Genomic DNA, 19799 nt, shown 5'->3' on the forward strand with positions numbered 1-19799 from the left:
ACAGCATAGTGCAAGGACAAATTAGTAAATATAAATATACAGTGTGCACAGAATGACGGTATGAGTGTGCAGATATTTCACAGTTGATGTTACTGATATTTGAGTCAGTTTTAGCTTTTCATCACAGAGACAGCCTGAGGGGAAAAAAACTGTTCTTGTGTCTGGTTGTTTTTGCGTACAGTGTTCTGTAGCGTCTCCCAGAGGGGAGAAGTTTAAACAGTTTGTGACCAGGGTGTGATGGGTCTGCAGAGATGTTACCTGCCCGTTTCCTGACTCTGGACAGGTACGGGTCTTGGATGGAGGGCAGGCTGACACCAATAATTTTCTCTGCAGACCTTATTGTCCGTTGCAGTCTGTTCTTGTCCTGTTTGGTGACTGATCCAAACCAAACAGTGATGGAAGAGCAGAGAACAGACTGAATGATGGCAGAGTAGAATTGTGTCAGCAGCTCCTTAGACAGGTTGAGCTTCCTGAGCTGGCGCAGAAAGTACAACCTCTGCTGGGCCTTTTTGATGATGGTGACTGTGTTGGTCTCCCACTTCAGGTCCCGGGAGATTATGGAACCCAGAAACCTGAAGGTCACAGTGTTGTTGGTGTTGCTCCTCCTAAAGTCCACTGTCATCTCCACAGTAATAAATACACTACCGTTCAAAAGTTTGGGGTCACTTTGAAATGTCCTTATTTTTGAAAGAAAAGCACTGTTCTTTTCAATGAAGATCACTTTAAACTAATCAGAAATCCACTCTATACATTGCTAATGTGGTAAATGACTATTCCAGCTGCAAAGGTCTGGTTTTTGGTGCAATATCTCCATAGGTGTATAGAGGCCCATTTCCAGCAACTCTCACTCCAGTGTTCTAATGGTACAATGTGTTTGCTCATTGCCTCAGAAGGCTAATGGATGATTAGAAAACCCTTGTACAATCATGTTAGCACAGCTGAAAACAGTTGAGCTCTTTAGAGAAGCTATAAAACTGACCTTCCTTTGAGCAGATTGAGTTTCTGGAGCATCACATTTGTGGGGTCGATTAAATGCTCAAAATGGCCAGAAAAATGTCTCGACTATATTTTCTATTCATTTTACAACTTATGGTGGGAAATAAAAGTGTGACTTTTCATGGAAAACACAAAATTGTCTGGGTGACCCCAAACTTTTGAACGGTAGTGTAATAAATGACCAAGCGTAATATTTTTGTCTCATTTGTTTAACCGGGTTCTCTTTATTTACTTTTAGGACTTGTGTGAAGATCTGATCTTGTTTTAGGTCATATTTATGCAGGAATATAGAAAATTCTAAAGGGTTCACAAACTCCACTGGAGATGTAACATAAATACTGTTGTATATTTTACTTCATTGAAATATATTAATGTTTATTAAAATAGATATTTTTATAATTATATTATTTTTTAATAAATATGTAACATCTATTTTAAATGTTTATATAGAGTATATTTGGTTTTTGTTTTCAGGCATTTTATGGGGCTGACCGTGTGATGACGCAAACACTTGTGGGCCCTATTGAGTGTGTGCGCCGCTAGCTTACTAGCATACTAAATAGTGAGCTAGAATACTACAGGCGGCGTGGGAGAGCGACTATCGAGTATGTTAGTATGCAGTGAGAATACCTTCGACGTAGGATTTTATTAAAGCTGTTTTTTTATATTGACATTTCCGGAAATATTAAGGACATTTCCTTCCGTTACTGGAGATAAATGAGAGAGTTTTATAACATGTGGTAGTCGTGGTCAGTTTGTGGCTTGTTGTTTACCTGGGGATGTAGAGGCTCCTCATATGGCATACAGACAGTTGTATCCAGAAACAAACACACTACGTAGTTATCAGTTTATTAAAAGTTCAGGTTATCTCTAAGAACATGGTTCGAGCTGCTGCTGTATAGGATAGAAAGCAAATCTGTGCGACTGTGAGTATTTTCCCCGTGGTGGAGTGAATAGCATGCAGCTGTTGGTGTCATAGCTGATAAAACAGAAAATAAAATCAGACAAAATGAGGATTTTAAGGGCTTTAATGAGCAACGCATCAATCGGGAAGCTTGTTGATCACTACTCCAGGTTTTCCCCTTCACCTCTCTCTATGAAACAGTTCATAGACTTTGGTAAGATTCTGCATCACTAAACACAGTCCTCAAATACGACAAGCTGTCTGCAACACTCGCCTTTCCCCCCTCACCAGGTTCAGAAAATGCGTGTGAGAAGACCTCGTTCATGTTCCTGAGAGAGGAGCTGCCAGTTAGGTTGGCTAATATTATGAAGGAGATCAACCTGCTGCCTGATAACCTACTGAGGACGCCTTCAGTGCGCCTGGTGCAGAGCTGGTGAGTGCAAAGCTCATGTCGAGTCACTACACACTCAAAGGTCATAGAGATCTTGCAGTCACGTGACCGGAAAGTACACAACCGCCATCTTGTCGGTCAAAAACACCGCTGAATACTGCTGCACTCGTGTACAGAACGGATCAATTTCAACCGACGGACTACACGGCTCATTTTTCTAATAAACAGATAACTAGATATATGTCTAAAATAAACGATCTACAGATTAGTGACCCTTATGGCTTTCCGGACGGAGTTTTCACGACCGGATGTTGAACTGCCAGCGGAATACCCAGACGTGTATAATTACCTCATCAACTTTCCCTCGCTGTTCAGTGGTGAAGCACTGCGTGCCTATACATCTCTGGACAGTTATCTTTACAGAAATTCAGGATTTGTCAGCGACTCAGATGTGGCATCTTGTAAACAAGAATCCTCATTGGATGGGTAAGTCACTTAAGTATTGAGTATAGCACTGACCAGCCGATTATAGAATAGAATAAGGTAATTCCAGCTGTAATTCCAAATCGTCCGTCTTGTTTACCATGGATCTGGCGTTGGAGAGGTAAAGGCTTAGCAGTGGAGGTTTGAGTGGCTGTTTTCTGAGCTTAGTCAACAGGCCGGCTCTGCCTGCAGCCTCGCTTTTGCTTCCGCTCCCGGCGCCGCCTCCTTCGCTTTGCTTCCGATAACAATCCACGGAGACCTCGCTGGTCTCGCTATCTAGTCCGGAATGTTGTGCATGCAATGGAAATCGCTACAAACCGTCATTTTCTGCTGGAAACCAATGTCCAGTAAGTCCATACGGTTGTAGTGGATATTGAAGTCCGGTACAGACGAACAACACGCAAAAATACACACAAAAAACATAAAAAACGTGCACAGGTAGGGAGAGCTTGTAGCCACAGCCGTTGTAGTAGAATTGTATATCGTAGGGTTTTCCAGAAGAAAAGGCAGAAGTAGAAGGCGGAATATGGCGTTTGACCGACAAGATGGCGTCTGTCACAATCTGGATCGGCTGTGACGTCACATGCAAGTGCTCCATAGGCAAGGGCATACCTGTCAACTTTGAGGTTTGAAAAAAAAGGTATATTTCCCAGATTTTTAACTCAAAATAAGGGAAAATTTCGGAAAGTCATACCCTTCACCAAAAGTGGGTGTGTAGTTGAATGGGGGGCAATTTTCTATCTAGTATTTGTGATTTCCTGTACTCTGGTGCATGTTGGTGATAGCCAAGACCCAAACTCAATATGCTTATGGTTTATAGAGTGCATTTGTGAATAAACTATACATTTTATTTTTATTTGCTTTCAGTGGTACCAGTTATTTCCCAAATTAAGGGCTAAAATACGTATCTTATGTTAAAATAAGAAAGGTCATTATATAACCAGTCAATAAATTCAATTCCATTGCAATTTATGGTTTTACCATAGTCATGGCCTCGGAACACTAGATAGATAGATAGATAGATAGATAGAGTAATAAAGAGTAATACAAAATATTAAACCAAGAGTGATTTAAAATGGGTAAGTTTCAGATAGAAAATAAAATGGACAATGAGTGGATAAAACAGTTAATACACCAATTAGTTTACACTAGGCTATTTATGAGGTCTTAGCCAGGACATACTTGATGTAAACATGTGTAGCTTACCTTTGATTATTTGGGAGGCTTTCGTTTTCCCCATGGAAAATTTCTTTGCGAGGGAAGAGTCTGGGAACATTCCAGCCACGCACTTGTTGAAATCATCAAAGAAAGAGAGGCTAATTTTTTTCTTAGCTATTAGCATCGCCATCTTCACCTCAGACCTAATCAGTGTTGCCAGATACTGCTGACGTTTTCCAGCCCGAAATATGTTCAAAACCTGCCAAAATGCACTTGAAACCGCCCAATCTGGCAACACTGGACCTAATCATTTGTTCAGCCTCACCTCTGGACGTAGTTCTGTAATTACTGATGCCTGAGAGGGCGGGGACGGGAATTCATAGCCCGACTTCCTGCTCAGAGGCGCGTCATGAATTCTGGACCTACTGACTTTTTTTTTTATATTGTGAAAATACGGGATATTTTCGGGAAAATAAAAAAAACGGGAAGACAGCAGGAAATAAGTCAAAATAAGGGATTTCCCGGGAAAAACGGGAGGGTTGACAGGTATGGGCAAGGGTCGGAGGTGAAACGTAGAATATCAACTTTATTGTCTAGAAGAATGACCCAAAAAGCGAGTTCAATCTTCCTGGTGTCTAATTTGCACCCTAAAATTGAATAAGACGGTTAAAATATACTGTTTTGCTAGCCTAGTAAACTAGACCCACCCACCTAGCGGCCAAAAATATTTTTGCCTGCGAGTGGGTCTAGCCTCGCACCATATCAACAAAACACCCCGGGCATCAAATCGTGCCCGCCAATCACAACGCAAGGTTTCTGTTTGGATTCTTTGGGCAGGCTTTTGCAGGAGTGACGACAAAGCTGCGCGACGCTGGAGAAAGCACAACAGGAAAGATGGCTACCGCTAGTGAGCAGCGCACGTTTGACTCCGCTTTGGAATCAGTTTTAGAAGAATTAGACTTGGAGTTTTCGTTGAAACATGAGCAGGAAGAGGCTCTCCGCTCATTCCTTTTCAAGAAGGACGTTTTCGCTGTTTTGCCGACCGGCTATGGCAAAAGTCTGATCTACCAGCTGGCTCCGCTCGTAGCCAAAAGGATGGGGCTAGTTTGTGCAGTACGAAGAATTAATAAACAGCTTTGAAACATTACTTTTTGATTGTTTCTTATTTTCCCGTTATTTTAAATTTAAGGGAAATTATTTCACCAAACACCACTAAATAAAAACTCTCAAACAGTTTAAGCAAACCCTTGAAAAACCCTTGAAAAAAATGTGTATGTGGTACAGACTCCAAACTTGTGGTCATTATCTCCAAACTTATGAATATCTAGAACCTGTTTATTAATTAATACACATTTTGAAAAATTATTTATTTCAAGGCCTCCCCCACTGCTTTCTGTCGTTCTGACTACGTCACAGTCACTGTTGCGCTGATTGGTCAGAGCGTTGGCCTATACGCACAGAGACAGTTTGAAAGACAGCGGGTTGTTCCTCCCACACCCTTCGGAAATGTCTACGGATCGAGGCCAGACTAAATATTCACATTTAGTCTGGCTTGCCAGGCTACTGTTTTGCCCAATTTTCGAAGGTTTGTTTACATCTCACTTATGCGCACTTTCACCGCCAGGGGGCAGTCGTCATGACGTCATTTAAGCCAAACAGACCAGGAGCAGGTCTGTGTTTACCTGCGAACCGAGCACACGTGTACGGACTTTGGTCGTGAGAGGTTGTGTAAAATGTCTGAAAGCGAGAGTGATTTTGAAGTAGGAACTCTCCAAATTGAATATCGAGAGGTGAAACCATATATGTATGAACCTCTGGCCGTTGCAGAGCAATCGGTGAATGTGGCTCACTGGTTTGACCGTGCGGCCTCGGAATCGGACAGCGACTCGGCCGACTCTGATCACGGTGACCCCGGACCTCAACAAGACTTGCACCCAAACGGTTTATCCTGGTAGTTATGATAAATTCTTATTTTCGTCGTAATACCAAATAAGAGCCCTTTTAAAGAATAATTAAACCGCCCTCCCTAGCGGATATAGGGAACGATTACTGGACAGTGCGCTAAGCGAGGAAATATCCCCTTGTCTCATTTCCACAATGATTGTACAAGATCCCTCAGGATTCTTGACTTGTCAATTGCAAGCAAAAGTAAAAATGTTTACCTCCAATCTTCTCCTTTTTGCTTGAACATTGCTGCTCCATTTCTTCTTTGACTGCTCGATTTTGTTTCACGTGCATAATCCACTCTCTCCGCCTCGTCTCCTCTTTTGGAAAACGCCAACCCTCTGGCTTCACGCGCACAATCCACACACTCTGCCTCATCTCCTCTTTCGGAAAAAGCCAACCCACTCGCTCCGCCTCTTTCGGGGGAAAAACGCCAACCCTCTCGCTCCGCCTCTTTCGGGGGAAAAACGCCAACCCTCTCGCTCCGCCTCTTTCGGGGGAAAAACGCCAACCCTCTCGCTCTGCCTCTTTCGGGGAAAAACGCCAACCCTCTCGCTCCGCCTCTTTTGGGGAAAGGTAAAAACTTCTTCCTGAACCGGTCCCATTGTTGCAGTTCACTGCACAACAATAAGGCATGGTTTTTCTTTGGAAATTCCTGAACGCACGTCTGCACTCAAGCTGAATGGCAATGTAAGTAAACGGAAGTGGACTCAACTCAAGCAGTTTGTTTGTCTTAAATGATGTTACGCGCCAAGTGGTCACAAAAATAGCCAAACAGAAATTTGCCACGATCCACGCTAACTTATTTTATTACTTATTAACAATACTTCTTGGGACCAGAAGAAAATTACAGAGGGTTTTTTAACATATAAAGTTTAAAATGTGCATAAAATTAAAACCGTTGCCTATGACCTTTAATGGGAATCAGGGGTGAAGTGCTATTAAAGCTAGCCGCACACTACGCCGATTTTCAGCGTACCGAGCCATCTGAAGTCGCGAGTCAGGCGTAAAGACTAGTTTTCGATGGTACCGACTCATCTCACAGCCGATTCGAAAAACTAATCGGGAGCCAGACTGATCGGCGAGAGTCGCTAGCAATAGCCAATCATATCTTTCGCATATAACACGTGACATCATTAAACACAATTTCTAGCGCGAGAAATACGTGTTGGTAGCACCTAATGCAGGTATATACTGTAATTCCATAGACTGAAGCTTTATCCATAGACACAGTGGGCTGGAAAGCCACTCTGCTCAAGTTGTGTGGCTGAATTCCAAATCGCTTTCACTCCCCTATATAAGTGCACTATTTAAGGTTGGAAATAATAGCTCATGTAGCCTAGATAGTGTGCTACATATTCCATGTTGTCTCATTTGTAATTCAGCCTGTAGCATCTTCAAGTGTTGGATTTAACAGTAACTATATCCAATAGCCAATCACAAAGCTATTAAGTTGTCACGTGATATTTAGCGGAATGTTTATGATGCTTAGTTCGCATAATCTCGTTTGGTGTCGCTTCAATCGCGACTGCACTCGTCAACAGTCGGGGGATATGTGCGTGCCCTGTCGGGAGTCGGCTCTGAAATGGGTCGGTTCGGTACCGCGTGGATCGGCGTAGTGTGCCACTAGCTTAACACTTCCCTGTACCATAACCTGCCTAACCTGGCTTCACAGACTACACCACCTGTACAACGCTGGTGTGAAAAGCTGGATCAGATCAGGGGTGGGTTTCCCAAAAGCCTCTTAACTAGTAGAGAGAGCGTACATTGTGCTGCTTGCGCTACCATTTAACGATGATCTTTGTGATGCTTTTGGGAAACTCAGGCCAGATCGGATCTGGTTTGGTTTGACATATGGAGCAATCCACTGATCGATGACATGACTGAAATCACAGCTCTTGCACATGAACAGGATGCCAGTGATGTTCTGCACATGTTTGCAACAGAAGCATGCAGAGAAGGCCACTGTGTTATTTTAGTTAGTTATTACTGTGTACTACCAGTATATTGTCAAACCCCCCAAAAGCAATATGTTTAATTATTCTATCCACATTCACTGGATATGACCAATTGTGCACTCTGATTAGTAGAGTAGCCACTCTATCAGCTCATATACCGTGAGTAGAGAACAAAAAATGGCGGCACATGTTGCTGAACCAACCAAAGATGAAATAAAAACTCTACTTGAAAATAAAATCCCCCAAAGTATCAAATATTTAAAAGAAACAGAGGATAGTTTGCACTTTAGCTGGTGCAATTCTGCCATGTTGTTTACAATAGCAAATTTAAGTGGGGGTTTGGGGGCCGTAGTCCCCGTATTATCAATAATAAATAAAGAAAAGCTTACCTTGTTCTATTATATGCCAAAGTCATCAAAACTGGTGTTTGTCTGTGCTTTGGGATTGGTTGTTTGAGGGTTAGGGTTAGCGTTAATTTTCATGTATTTTAGCACCCACGAAAGTGCAGTGGTCCCAAAACAGAAATGGCTGAAAGAATTATAAGGTTGTTTACGTTGTGGGTTTTTTTTTTTTTTGGTCCGTCCCACCACCCACCGTCTCCTGTTCCACACTCCAGCCCAGTCGGATGCGATAAATAATGCACCTTTAACTTGGTTTGGCAACTGCCAAAAAATCCTGAAAAAGAAAAGCCCCAAAAATACAAAAAAACAAACAAACAAAATATAGAATGAGAGTATTTGATGGTAAAAAGGTCCCCCCCCCCCCCCCCAGAATTATTACAGCATTTTTCACAGATTACTGTCATTTCGCTGGTTTTTTTACATTCTAAGCAGAAATGATTTTGTCTGACGTTTTGCACAAAGTTTTTATTTATTGAATTTGCAGAAAATAAAAATGCTCCATTTCTCAAAATCCAGTGAATGTGGATAGAACAAAAGTTATTCCACTCAATCTCGTCATACATGGCTCATAGCCAACTCGGTGCTACGCGCCTCGTCGGCTATCAGCTCATATATATGACTCGATTTCGTGGCATAACAGTTAATTATACCCCGGTACTGTTGAATATTCTACAGGGTGTCCCAAAAGTCTCCATACATCGGGAAATGAACACTTTTTAGCAAAATGTCTTCCAAAATGATCAGTTGTTCACATGGTAAGATTTTAAGTGAAGCTTAGATGCTTTATATATATATATAAAAAATATGGGTCTGTCTCAGAAACTGGTCTCTCATTTGGGACATTATGGTCAAAAAATAAATTTTCTAATTTTACTTTTTTTTTTTTTTGCATTTGCCTAACACTCAATGTTTCTTTTGTCGTGTTTAATAAGAATAAAGATAGTATCTTGCTTTATCTGGCCTTTCCGTTTAGATTAAAACACACGATCGTATTGGTTTTGCGGAAAATGGAGTTACAACGGTGATCAAATATTTTGCATGATGTTTTATTACGGTTATGATTATTCTGTGAGCGCGCCAATCCTTAGGTGTATAAAGTTACAACTTAAAATACAATTAGTGATAACTGTAGACTTTCCAGTGGACTACAACCTTTTTACGGGAACGCGATGTAGTCAACCATTTATCACGTCCCAGATCAAGCCGCCATTTTTCCACAAATTTGCAGAATTTTGCCAAATTCTGAATAGAGTATTCACCAAGATTTAGTTTTATCTGTATTATTTTTATCATTTTATTTCAAATTAAAACCAACATCACCATTCAAAACCATATAGTTTATTGACTGAGTATATTTAGTGGGGTACCCCCACAGTACCCAGTTTCTGAAACAGACCCATACATGTAACACAAGTAAAGCTGTAACTTTGAAGGTCTTCATGGCAGAGGGCTTTGTGCTTTCCAGTTTCCTGGTAACATGACAAGCTGCTTTCTTTTTATTTAATAACTTTGCCAGACTTATTCACAACTCTGTTATAATGCAAGTGATGACCGGTACCACCTGTTTATAGTAATAAATGTGTCTGGTCTTCTATTGTTTGAACAACATATGTGATTTTTGTTGGCAGGTACATTCAGAGTCTCCTAGATATATTGGAGTTTAAGGAGAAAAATGCAAACAATGGAAAAGTCGTTTCTGAGTAAGTATTTACATTGTGTGTGTGTGTGTGTGTGTGTGCACGTGTTTCCCAACTTGATATGAACATTTCATTATGCTTTTAGTTTCACAGATGCAGTGATCAAGATCCTTAGCAGGCATAATGATGTCGTCCCCACAATGGCCCAGGGAGTGGTAGAGTATAAGGAGGCGTATGGTACGGACCCTGCAACCAGCCAGAACATGCAGTATTTTCTGGACCGCTTTTACATGAGTAGAATTTCCATAAGAATGCTCCTCAACCAGCATAGTAAGATTTTTTTTTTTTTTTTTTAAATCTGTTAGAATTGTCATTTTAATATTTTCCTGTTTCCCAGAGCATTAAATTATGCGGTTTTATAACATTTTAATTATACACACCTCCGCTGAAAACAGATTCACTTCAATATTAAGTTTTTCCTTTAGGGTTTGTTTATCTTTTTTGTTTATGTTCATTGTAGCACTGCTGTTTGGAGGGAAGATGCAGGTGAACCCAGCTCATCCTAAACAAATAGGCAGTATTGATCCTTACTGTCGTGTCACTGATGTAGTTAAAGGTAGGAGGCTTTAGAGGATATTGTACCATGCCAATGGGCTACGTCACCTGTATTTGGGACTGACGTCATTCATGCCTTGTTTAGCTGTTTTAGTCTTTAAAAAAAAAAAAAAAATCACTTTCATTTAAAGTGCGTTTTTCCCCCCTCCAGATGCATATGAAAATGCTCGTGACTTATGTGAACGCTACTACATGAACTCCCCAGAAGTAAAACTAGAAGAATTCAATGGTAAGGCAGAAATCTATTTCACCATCTGCCTTATAATGAGAGGTTGACTTGAGTAAAGCAAACCTTTCTTTCTAAAATTCTCTGTACAGGTAAAGAACCCAACAAGCCCATAACTGTGGTTTATGTGCCGTCTCATTTGTATCACATGGTCTTTGAATTATTCAAGGTACTGTGTACAGTAACTGGCTTATGCATATGCAGCAATTAAAGACATTTATGTTGAATTTATAATTAAGTCAAACAAAACTAAGCACAGGGCAATAATTGAAATCCTATGCTGTGTCTGAGGTCAGTATGTTAGTCCTCTGTGCCAGTTAAAGGGTTCTGATCTAATAATATGCCCCGTGACTCCTTTAGAATGCCATGCGAGCCACCATGGAGCTGTACGGCGATGCTATGGAGTACCCTGCAGTTCATGTTAAGATCGTCCTGGGTAGTGAAGATCTCACTGTGAAGGTACACACACCTTTTAGGCTTTTATTCATCTCTCTCTTACAGTTTTATCTGTCAATGTTTACATGCATACAGTGGGGCAAAAAAGTATTTAGTCAGCCACCAATTGTGCAAGTTCTCCCACTTAAAAAGATGAGAGGCCTGTAATTTTCATCATAGGCATACCTCAACTATGAGAGACAGAATGGGGGGAAGAATCCAGGAAATCATATTGTAGGATTTTTAATGAATTAATTGGTAAATTCCTCGGTAAAATAAGTATTTGGTCACCTACAAACAAGCAAGATTTCTGGCTCTCACAGACCTGTAACAACTACTTTAAGAGGCTCCTCTGTCCTCCACTCGTTACCTGTATTAATGGCACCTGTTTGAACTCGTTATCGGTATAAAAGACACCTGTCCACAACCTCAAACAGTCACACTCCAAACTCCACTATGGCCAAGACCAAAGAGCTGTCAAAGGACACCAGAAACTAAATTGTAGACCTGCACCAGGCTGGGAAGACTGAATCTGCAATAGGTAAGCAGCTTGGTGTGAAGAAATCAACTGTGGGAGCAATTATTAGAAAATGAAAGACATACAAGACAACTGATAATCTCCCTCAATCTGGGGCTCCACGCAAGATCTCACCCCGTGGGGTCAAAATGATCACAAGAACGGTAAGCAAAAATCCCAGAACTACACGGGGGGACCTAGTGAATGACCTGCAGAGAGCTGGGACCAAAGTAACAAAGGCTACCATCAGTAACACACTACACCGCCAGGGACTCAAATCCTGCAGTGCCAGACGTGTCCCCCTGCTTAAGCCAGTACATGTCCAGGCCCGTCTGAAGTTTGCTAAAGAGCATTTGGATGATCCAGAAGAGGATTGGGAGAATGTCATATGGTCAGATGCAACCAAAATAGAACTTTTTGGTAAAAACTCAACTTGTCATGTTTGGAGGAGAAAGAATGCTGAGTTGCATCCAAAGAACACCATACCTACTGTGAAGCATGGGGGTGGAAACATCATGCTTTGGGGCTGTTTTTCTGCAAAGGGACCAGGACAACTCATCTCATCTCATTATCTCTAGCCGCTTTATCCTTCTACAGGGTCGCAGGCAAGCTGGAGCCTATCCCAGCTGACTACGGGCGAAAGGCGGGGTACACCCTGGACAAGTCGCCAGGTCATCACAGGGCTGACACATAGACACAGACAACCATTCACACTCACATTCACACCTACGGTCAATTTAGAGTCACCAGTTAACCTAACCTGCATGTCTTTGGACTGTGGGGGAAACCGGAGCACCCGGAGGAAACCCACGCGGACACGGGGAGAACATGCAAACTCCACACAGAAAGGCCCTCGCCGACCCCGGGGCTCGAACCCAGGACCTTCTTGCTGTGAGGCGACAGCGCTAACCACTACACCACCGTGCCGGGACCAGGACAACTGATCCGTGTAAAGGAAAGAATGAATGGGGCCATGTATCGGGAGATTTTGAGTGAAAACCTCCTTCCATCAGCAAGGGCATTGAAGATGAAACGTGGCTGGGTCTTTCAGCATGACAGTGATCCCAAACACACTGCCTGGGCAACGAAGGAGTGGCTTCGTACAAAGCATTTCAAGGTCCTGGAGTGGCCTAGCCAGTCTCCAGATCTCAACCCCATAGAAAATCTTTGGAGGGAGTTGAAAGTCCGTGTTGCCCAGCGACAGCCCCAAAACATCACTGCTGTAGAGGAGATCTGCATGGAGGAATGGGCCAAAATGCCAGCAACAGTGTGTGAAAACCTTGTGAAGACTTGGAGAAAATGTTTGACCTCTGTCATTGCCAACAAAGGGTATATAACAAAGTACTGAGATGAACTTTTGTTATTGACCAAATACTTATTTTCCACCATAATTTGCAAATAAATTCTTTAAAAATCAGACTGAGATTTTCTGGATTTTTTTTTCTCATTCTGTCTCTCATAGTTGAGGTATACCTATGATGAAAATTACAGGCCTCTCATCTTTTTAAGTGGGAGAACTTGCACAATTGGTGACTGACTAAATACTTTTTTGCCCCACTGTATGTATTCACCTCCTTTAATTTTCCCATATTTTGTACTGTTACGGATTTAATGTGTAAGAAGTCTACACAAAATGGTCTATAACATTAAAATGACCTGGTCAGTGACTTTTGGTGGACAGCCATGGTTATGCCATATTCTTTCGATTTGTTAGTAATGGATTTAATTTTGCTCTGTGGGACGTTTTAAAGTTTAGGATTTTATTTATTTTTTAAACCGAACCCTAATACTTTTCCTAGACTTTTTCTGAGGACGTTTTTGTTTAGGTATGTTCTTGAACAAATTCTGGAGCCCTCCAGAAACAGATGCTTTTAATTTCATATTCATGATACATAATCCTGACTCAGTCCATTTCATATTCAGGTTGTAACATTACAAAATGTGGAAAGGTTCAAAAAAGGGGTGGGTGTTAGTTTTTGATTTTCCGATACATTTTATTCATTCAAATTTGTTAGATTAAATATATGGTAAATGAAATGCATCATTTCCTTGCACTTGTAGGTGAGTGATCTTGGAGGTGGGGTACCACTCAGGAAAATTGACAGGTTATTCACATACACGTACTCCACTGCCCCAAGGCCTCGAACTGACACATCCCGCGCTGCACCACTGGTGAGTTTAATCTGTAACTGTCCTATTTTGACTAAGTGTATTTTGGCTGTATCAGTTAAGTGCATGTAAGTATTACATTAAAATCGCACAACTCTGCCCTTAGGCTGGTTTTGGCTACGGTTTGCCCATCTCCAGACTGTATGCCAGGTACTTCCAGGGGGAACTGCAGCTCTACTCAATGGAGGGCCATGGAACGGATGCTGTTATATACATCAGAGTAAGCGTAAAAATACATTGTGTGCTTGGGAAATATTTAAAAGTCTAAACCCTATTTCCAGAAAAGTTGGGATATTTAAGTGCAACAACAACAATCTGATTTGTTAATTCATATGAACCTTGATTTAACTGACAAAAGTACAAGTTGCTTTGATAGCAGCCTTCAGCTTGTCTGTATTTCTGGGTCAGGTGTTTCTCATCATCATCTTGACAATAACCTATAGATTCTCTATGGGGTTTAGGTCAGGTGAGTTGGCTGGCCAGTCAAGCACAGTATCCTCATGATCAGCAAACCATTTGGTAGTGGTTTTGTCATTGTGGGCAGGTGCTAAGTCCTGCTGGAAAAGGAAATCGCCATCTCCATAAAACCTGTCAGCAGAAAGAAGCATAAAGTGCTCTAAAATCTCCTGGTCGATGGCTGCGTTGAATTTGAACTTGCAGATGAAATGGCAACCCAAATCATCACAGACGGTGGAAACTTCACACTGGACTTCATTTACCTTGGGTTCTGTGCCTCTCCACTCTTCCTCCAGATTACAGGACCTTGATTTCCAAATGAAATGCAAAATTTACTTTCATCTGAAAAGAGGACTTTGGACCACTGAGCAACAGTCCAGTTCTTTCTCTCCTTAGCCCAGGTAAGACACTTCTGACGTCTCTGGTTCAAGAGGGGCTTGATATTAGGAACGCGACAGTTGAAGCCTCTTTCCTGAAGACGTCTGTGTGGTGGCTTTTGATGCACTGACGCCAGCCTCGGTCCACTCCTCATAAAGCTCTCCCAAGTTCTCGAATCGACTTTTCTTGACAGTCCTCTCATGGCTGTGGTCATCCCTGTTGCTTGTGCACCTTTTCCAGCCAGCCTTTTCAGCAGTGAACTTTTGTGGCTTACCCTCCTTGTAGAGGGCGTCAATGATCATCATCTGGACAACTGCCAAGTCAGTCATCTTCCCCATGATTGTGGCTGCATGTACTGAACTAGAATAAGATGCACGGTATTTATACTGTTTGAATAGTAATTTACTCGAAATTCTAATATTTTTAGGTTTTTTTTTTTTGCCCTGTAGGCCATAATCATAGTTAAAATAGAAAAATGCTTGAAACATTACATGTAATGAGTCTAGAATCTATTAAATTTACACTCTTAACTGAAATATTGAACTTTTTCACAATATTCTAATTTTGAGATGCACCTGTACTTTTCGGGTGGCACAGTGGTTAGCGCTGTCGCCTCACAGCAAGAAGGTCCGAGTTCGAGGGCCTTTCTGTGTGGAGTTTGCATGTTCTCCCCGGGTGCTCCGGTTTCCCCCACAGTCCAAAGACATGCAGGTTAGGTTAACTGGTGACTTTAAATTGACCGTAGGTGTGAATGTGAGTGTGAATGGTTGTCTGTGTGTCAGCCCTGTGATGACCTGGCGACTTGTCCAGGGTGTACCCCGCTTTTCGCCCGTAGTCAGCTGGGATAGGCTCCAGCTTGCCTGCGACCCTGTAGAACAGGATAAAGCAGCTAGAGATAATGAGATGAGATACCTGTACTTTTCAGTTAAAAAGGTTCATGTGAATTAACAAATCAGACTTTTTTTTCAAAATGCAATCAAAACAAAACAAAAAAATCCCAACTTTTCAGGAAATGGGATTTGTAGCACAAAATACTGATCAGCAAGGAATCAGTTGTGAATGTTTTAGATAGAAGAAATGCATACTTGTATTCTGGTCAGTAAGTGGGGATTAAAATTCATACTCTTCTTTTTAAAGGCACTTTCTACAGAGTCTATTGAAAGGCTCCCAGTATATAACAAATCAGCATGGAAAAATTACAAGACCATCCATGAGGCAGATGACTGGTGTGTGCCAAGCAAAGAGCCCAAAGACATGAGTACCTTCCGCAGCATGTAGAGGCTCTGCACGAATGGTGGCGCACAAGACGCATGCTGAGTTTATAGTTAGAATAGACATTAGGATTATTTCTATAATGTATGAACAAGAATCACTACTAAATTAGTGTTTCACTGTTTAAATTAGTGTACTGGTAAGTTAGTTTGAGTGAGTTATTGATTATCAAGTGTCATAAATCTCAGTGTGAGATCCTATATTAGTTCAGTGTTTAAATGCATTTTGATTAGGTATTGGATGTTACAGTATTTGCCAATGTGTATGATTTGACTTGCAGCCTTTTTTTTTTTTATTTAATTCTTGACAAACTTGTAACAAGCAGCTCCTAAGTTTTACAAAATTAACAACACTTAAGTACATGAGTAGTTGTAGCCTTCGCTGACTGGTGGTCAGGATTAGATGGCAGTAGCTAATCACTCTACAATGTACGTAACTTTACGGAATGCTAAAAACACTAAAACACACCAAAAAAAAAGTGAAAAATTTATTGGTGCAGCTTGTACACTCGTACCAGAGAAATAACTATTAGGCTTTCCTCATGGTCTGACAAAGTCCAGTATTGAAATAAAGTCCATTTATACAGGAACTCTGTGGTGTGGCTTGGTCAATTGTACAACTAATATTCAGGAGGAATCAAAGCAGGTGGGATCAAGACAATAGGATGCAAATAAAAAGTGAAAATTATCACATATTACATCAAAATTTAGCATTCTCGCTCTCTTTTACCCCCCTCTTAAAACCAGCTGAAATTTGAAGTCTTAACTCCATACCCTTGCTTACCTTTTAAGATCTTGAGCAGATGGTCAATTAAGATAGAAAAAGTATTACCATAACCAACGCAGCCAAACAAGCTGCAGCACCTAAATAATTTCACTTTGTTTATAAATCGCAAAATGGTCTTCCACTATGAGCTATTCTACTCAGTAGAAAATGTGTCAAATTTTAATCTATAATGTTTTTCTTTTGAAGTTAACGTGTATAAAATTTTCATTTGTACATTTAAAAACCATATCACCACTTGCCTCTTAAGACAAATATAGTGCTTTCACTTAAAGACTGTACAAAGTTCCAGCAAAGAAGGTTTATACAGGGGGACAGGAGACAGGTTTACTATTAAAAATAGATTGAAAGATGTTTTAAAAAAACATTTGTTCCAAAATTAAAGGCACTTTTAAGAGAACAAGATGTTCCCATACAAGAGTCAAGAAATATTCTTTTGTTGTGCACATAAAATACAATAAAATCAGTTTGGTCTGCTAAAGGTAGCACAGAGAATTCACAATCCTGTAGATGCTCCACACGTTTCTCTAACCAATGCACCATGGCCCAAGATAGGTCTCAGTTTTGTCAGTGTGTTTTAAGAGTCCTGTTTAAGAAATTGTCTAATATTTGGCAAGAGTTGTACAAGGAGCCCTTTAGGTTTAAGGCATCAGCTGAAGAATTTGGCGGTGTGGTAATTCTTAAATCTGCTATTTTCTGTTATGAACTGTGCTTCTTTTATGTTAGGGTCAGGCAAGAGACAGACCTAATATACACCTGCTCTGCACATTAGTTCCTACTAATTAATGATGGATTGACTTTACATTGCCATATTGACTGCATTAACATGTCTCACCTGCACATAACTGTAGAATTAAACAGCAAAGAGTCATCAGCTGCCTGCTTGACACAAACCAGTGTGCGTCAATGCTTCGGAGAAGTAGAAATAAAGAGGAAGAGAGCAAGAGACCTAGAAAGAGAGGAGGGTGGCCTCAGCAGATAGAGTCATTGTTGCCTGGCAGTCTCCCGCTTCGTCTTGCTTCTTTGTCACGTTTCTCACGCTGTTTTTCCAGTTTCTCCTGGGCTTTTTTCATGTCCTTCAGCTTCTTCTTAATTAAGGCACGGTCAGTTTGGCTAGACACTCCAAGCACCTGAAGCAGAAAGGCAGATAATTTAAAAAAGGACCAAAATTTAGATTTTACATTTGCTTTGTGATGTTTAAAGGTCCCCTTGCATCGTTTTTTCATTAATTGTGCGGTGGTCTCTAGTATGAATGAATGCCCTGTGAGCCAGTTTTGGTGAAAAAAAAAATGCTGTGGTTCTCCTGTTTCAGGCTGTTCTAGTTTGGTGGAGGAGTGGGCGGCGGGAGAACGACAGGATTTCAGCTCTTACTCATTAATATTCATGACATGTAAAAGTGCTACCGCCAGTGGGTCAGAACAAGCGGACGTGGGTGTCTTTGTAAAAACTGTTTCGATTGGCTATTATGGTCTCGACATCGATGTTTTGACCAATAACAATGTAGATGTGGCAGCGGGGGCGTGGCCGAGCATCGGTCTGTGAATGGAGGGCGGAGTCAGGGAAGGTAAGTAGCAGAATCACTGCACCTGACGGGAATTAACGTGTGTTTGTGTGTCTTCCCCAGTGACCGCGCCCTATAGGAGGAGAGGGAGAGCAGAGGAATGGAGTTCTCTCCCCAACCAAAACGCTTGTGTGTGCGCACGAGAGACTGGGAGGGAGTCATTCATTCATTCACTTATTTATTTAATTGAATACTCCCTGCGGCTCTCATCGAGGCACAGAGCGGAGCTCGCCTCGGGGTGTGTGGGGGGAATGACGTCCTCTGGCTGGGAGCTGACTGGCCCTGGCAGCGCTGGTTCATTTGGGAGAGGGCAGGGGTCGCTGGCTGCCAAGTCTGGGGAGGCGGAGAGCTAGCCTGCCCAGGGAGCACTCTTTTGTTCAGGAAAGGGCAGAGGCCACTGGCTGCCAAGTCTGGGGAGGCTGGGACCTCCCCTGCCCGAGTTACGAGCGTGCAAAGTTGGGCTGGAGCCGCTGTTAAAAACGAAACTGATGCGGAGCACCGCGCCTCGGGGTGAATTATGTCCTGTGGCGCGGAGGCAGCACTGGTTCCTTTGGGAGGGGGCAGAGGTCGCTGGCTGCTAAGTCTGGGGAGGCTGGGACCTCCCCTGCCCGAGTTACGAGCGTGCAAAGTTGGCCTGGAGCTGTTGTTAGAAACGAAACTGATGCGGAGCACTGCGCCGCGCCTCGAGGCGAATTACTTGTCTCTCCTTGCACTTTCTTCCCGTGGGCGGTCGCAAGCCAAGGTGGGTGAGGCCATGAATACTAATTTTCGAAGTGATGCAACTTCGTATGGCTTTTGCTGATCCGCTCGTTTTTCCGACTATTTTCTTTCATAAGCTAATACAGGGAATGGGAGGAGAATTACATTTTCACATGCATATGCAACTCGGAGTGAACTATGGTATTTCAAAAAGAGCCAGTATTAAACGTTTTTGGTGGAAGGGCACCTTTAAAGCCAAACAAGAATATGTAAATCAAGGGATTAATAGAGGGAAATCTATGAAGAACTGAACTGCTGCAGAATGTAAAGATGTGACTGAAAATGGTGTCAAATTTACAGAAATATTAAACTAAAGCAATGAGCCCTACCTGAGCAGAATAATTAATCATGTTTACCACTGATAATCACTTTAAGAACCTCAGAATAGATGACTGTTTTTATGAAACAGTACAAAATAAATGATGAAACTTGTTCAATAAATAATTTAATATTCACAAGTAAACAATTCTATCAGTGTAATGTAGTCTGTTAACATTAAAGTGTATATCACGGGTAAATTCAGGAGCAAGATCAGTGTAATTCTCCTATTTTATATTAAACTTTGGTCAGATATCTGTCACAGTTTGCATTTTGTGCAATTTTTTTACCTTGCGCAATACCAGATAAATTCAGTTGAAATCAAGCCATTTGAGGTGAATTGGTCCGCCTCTGAAAAAACTTGGCATTTGGATTTCCTGGGAAACATTGATTTTCGTGACGTCACGTGCGGGACGCCTCCTTCTGAATCCTACGTCA

General features: G+C 41.7%; 2 protein-coding genes across 5 annotated transcripts in view; one reads left to right on the forward strand and one right to left on the reverse strand.

The window, feature by feature from the left end:
• Nucleotides 1-1550: 1550 nt before the first annotated feature.
• On the forward strand, nt 1551-16529 carry pdk1 (pyruvate dehydrogenase kinase, isozyme 1). Its single transcript, XM_060930012.1, has 11 exons — nt 1551-2114; nt 2192-2333; nt 9864-9935; nt 10018-10202; nt 10393-10488; nt 10639-10716; nt 10806-10882; nt 11074-11172; nt 13727-13837; nt 13941-14054; nt 15806-16529. Exons 1-11 carry the CDS (start codon nt 2006-2008, stop codon nt 15944-15946), a joined length of 1224 nt encoding a protein of 407 aa, XP_060785995.1. The 5' UTR covers nt 1551-2005; the 3' UTR covers nt 15947-16529.
• ppp1r9ala (protein phosphatase 1 regulatory subunit 9A-like A) overlaps nt 16414-19799 on the reverse strand; it is a 93848-nt gene continuing 90462 nt past the window's right edge. For all 4 annotated transcript variants that reach the window (XM_060930011.1, XM_060930009.1, XM_060930008.1 and 1 more), the window contains one exon: nt 16414-17853. In XM_060930011.1, coding sequence (XP_060785994.1) covers nt 17695-17853 — 159 coding nt within the window. In that variant the 3' untranslated portion in view covers nt 16414-17694. The remainder of the gene's footprint in view (nt 17854-19799) is intronic.

This window comes from Neoarius graeffei, chromosome 9, assembly GCF_027579695.1.
Source record: "Neoarius graeffei isolate fNeoGra1 chromosome 9, fNeoGra1.pri, whole genome shotgun sequence".
NCBI lineage: Eukaryota > Metazoa > Chordata > Actinopteri > Siluriformes > Ariidae > Neoarius > Neoarius graeffei.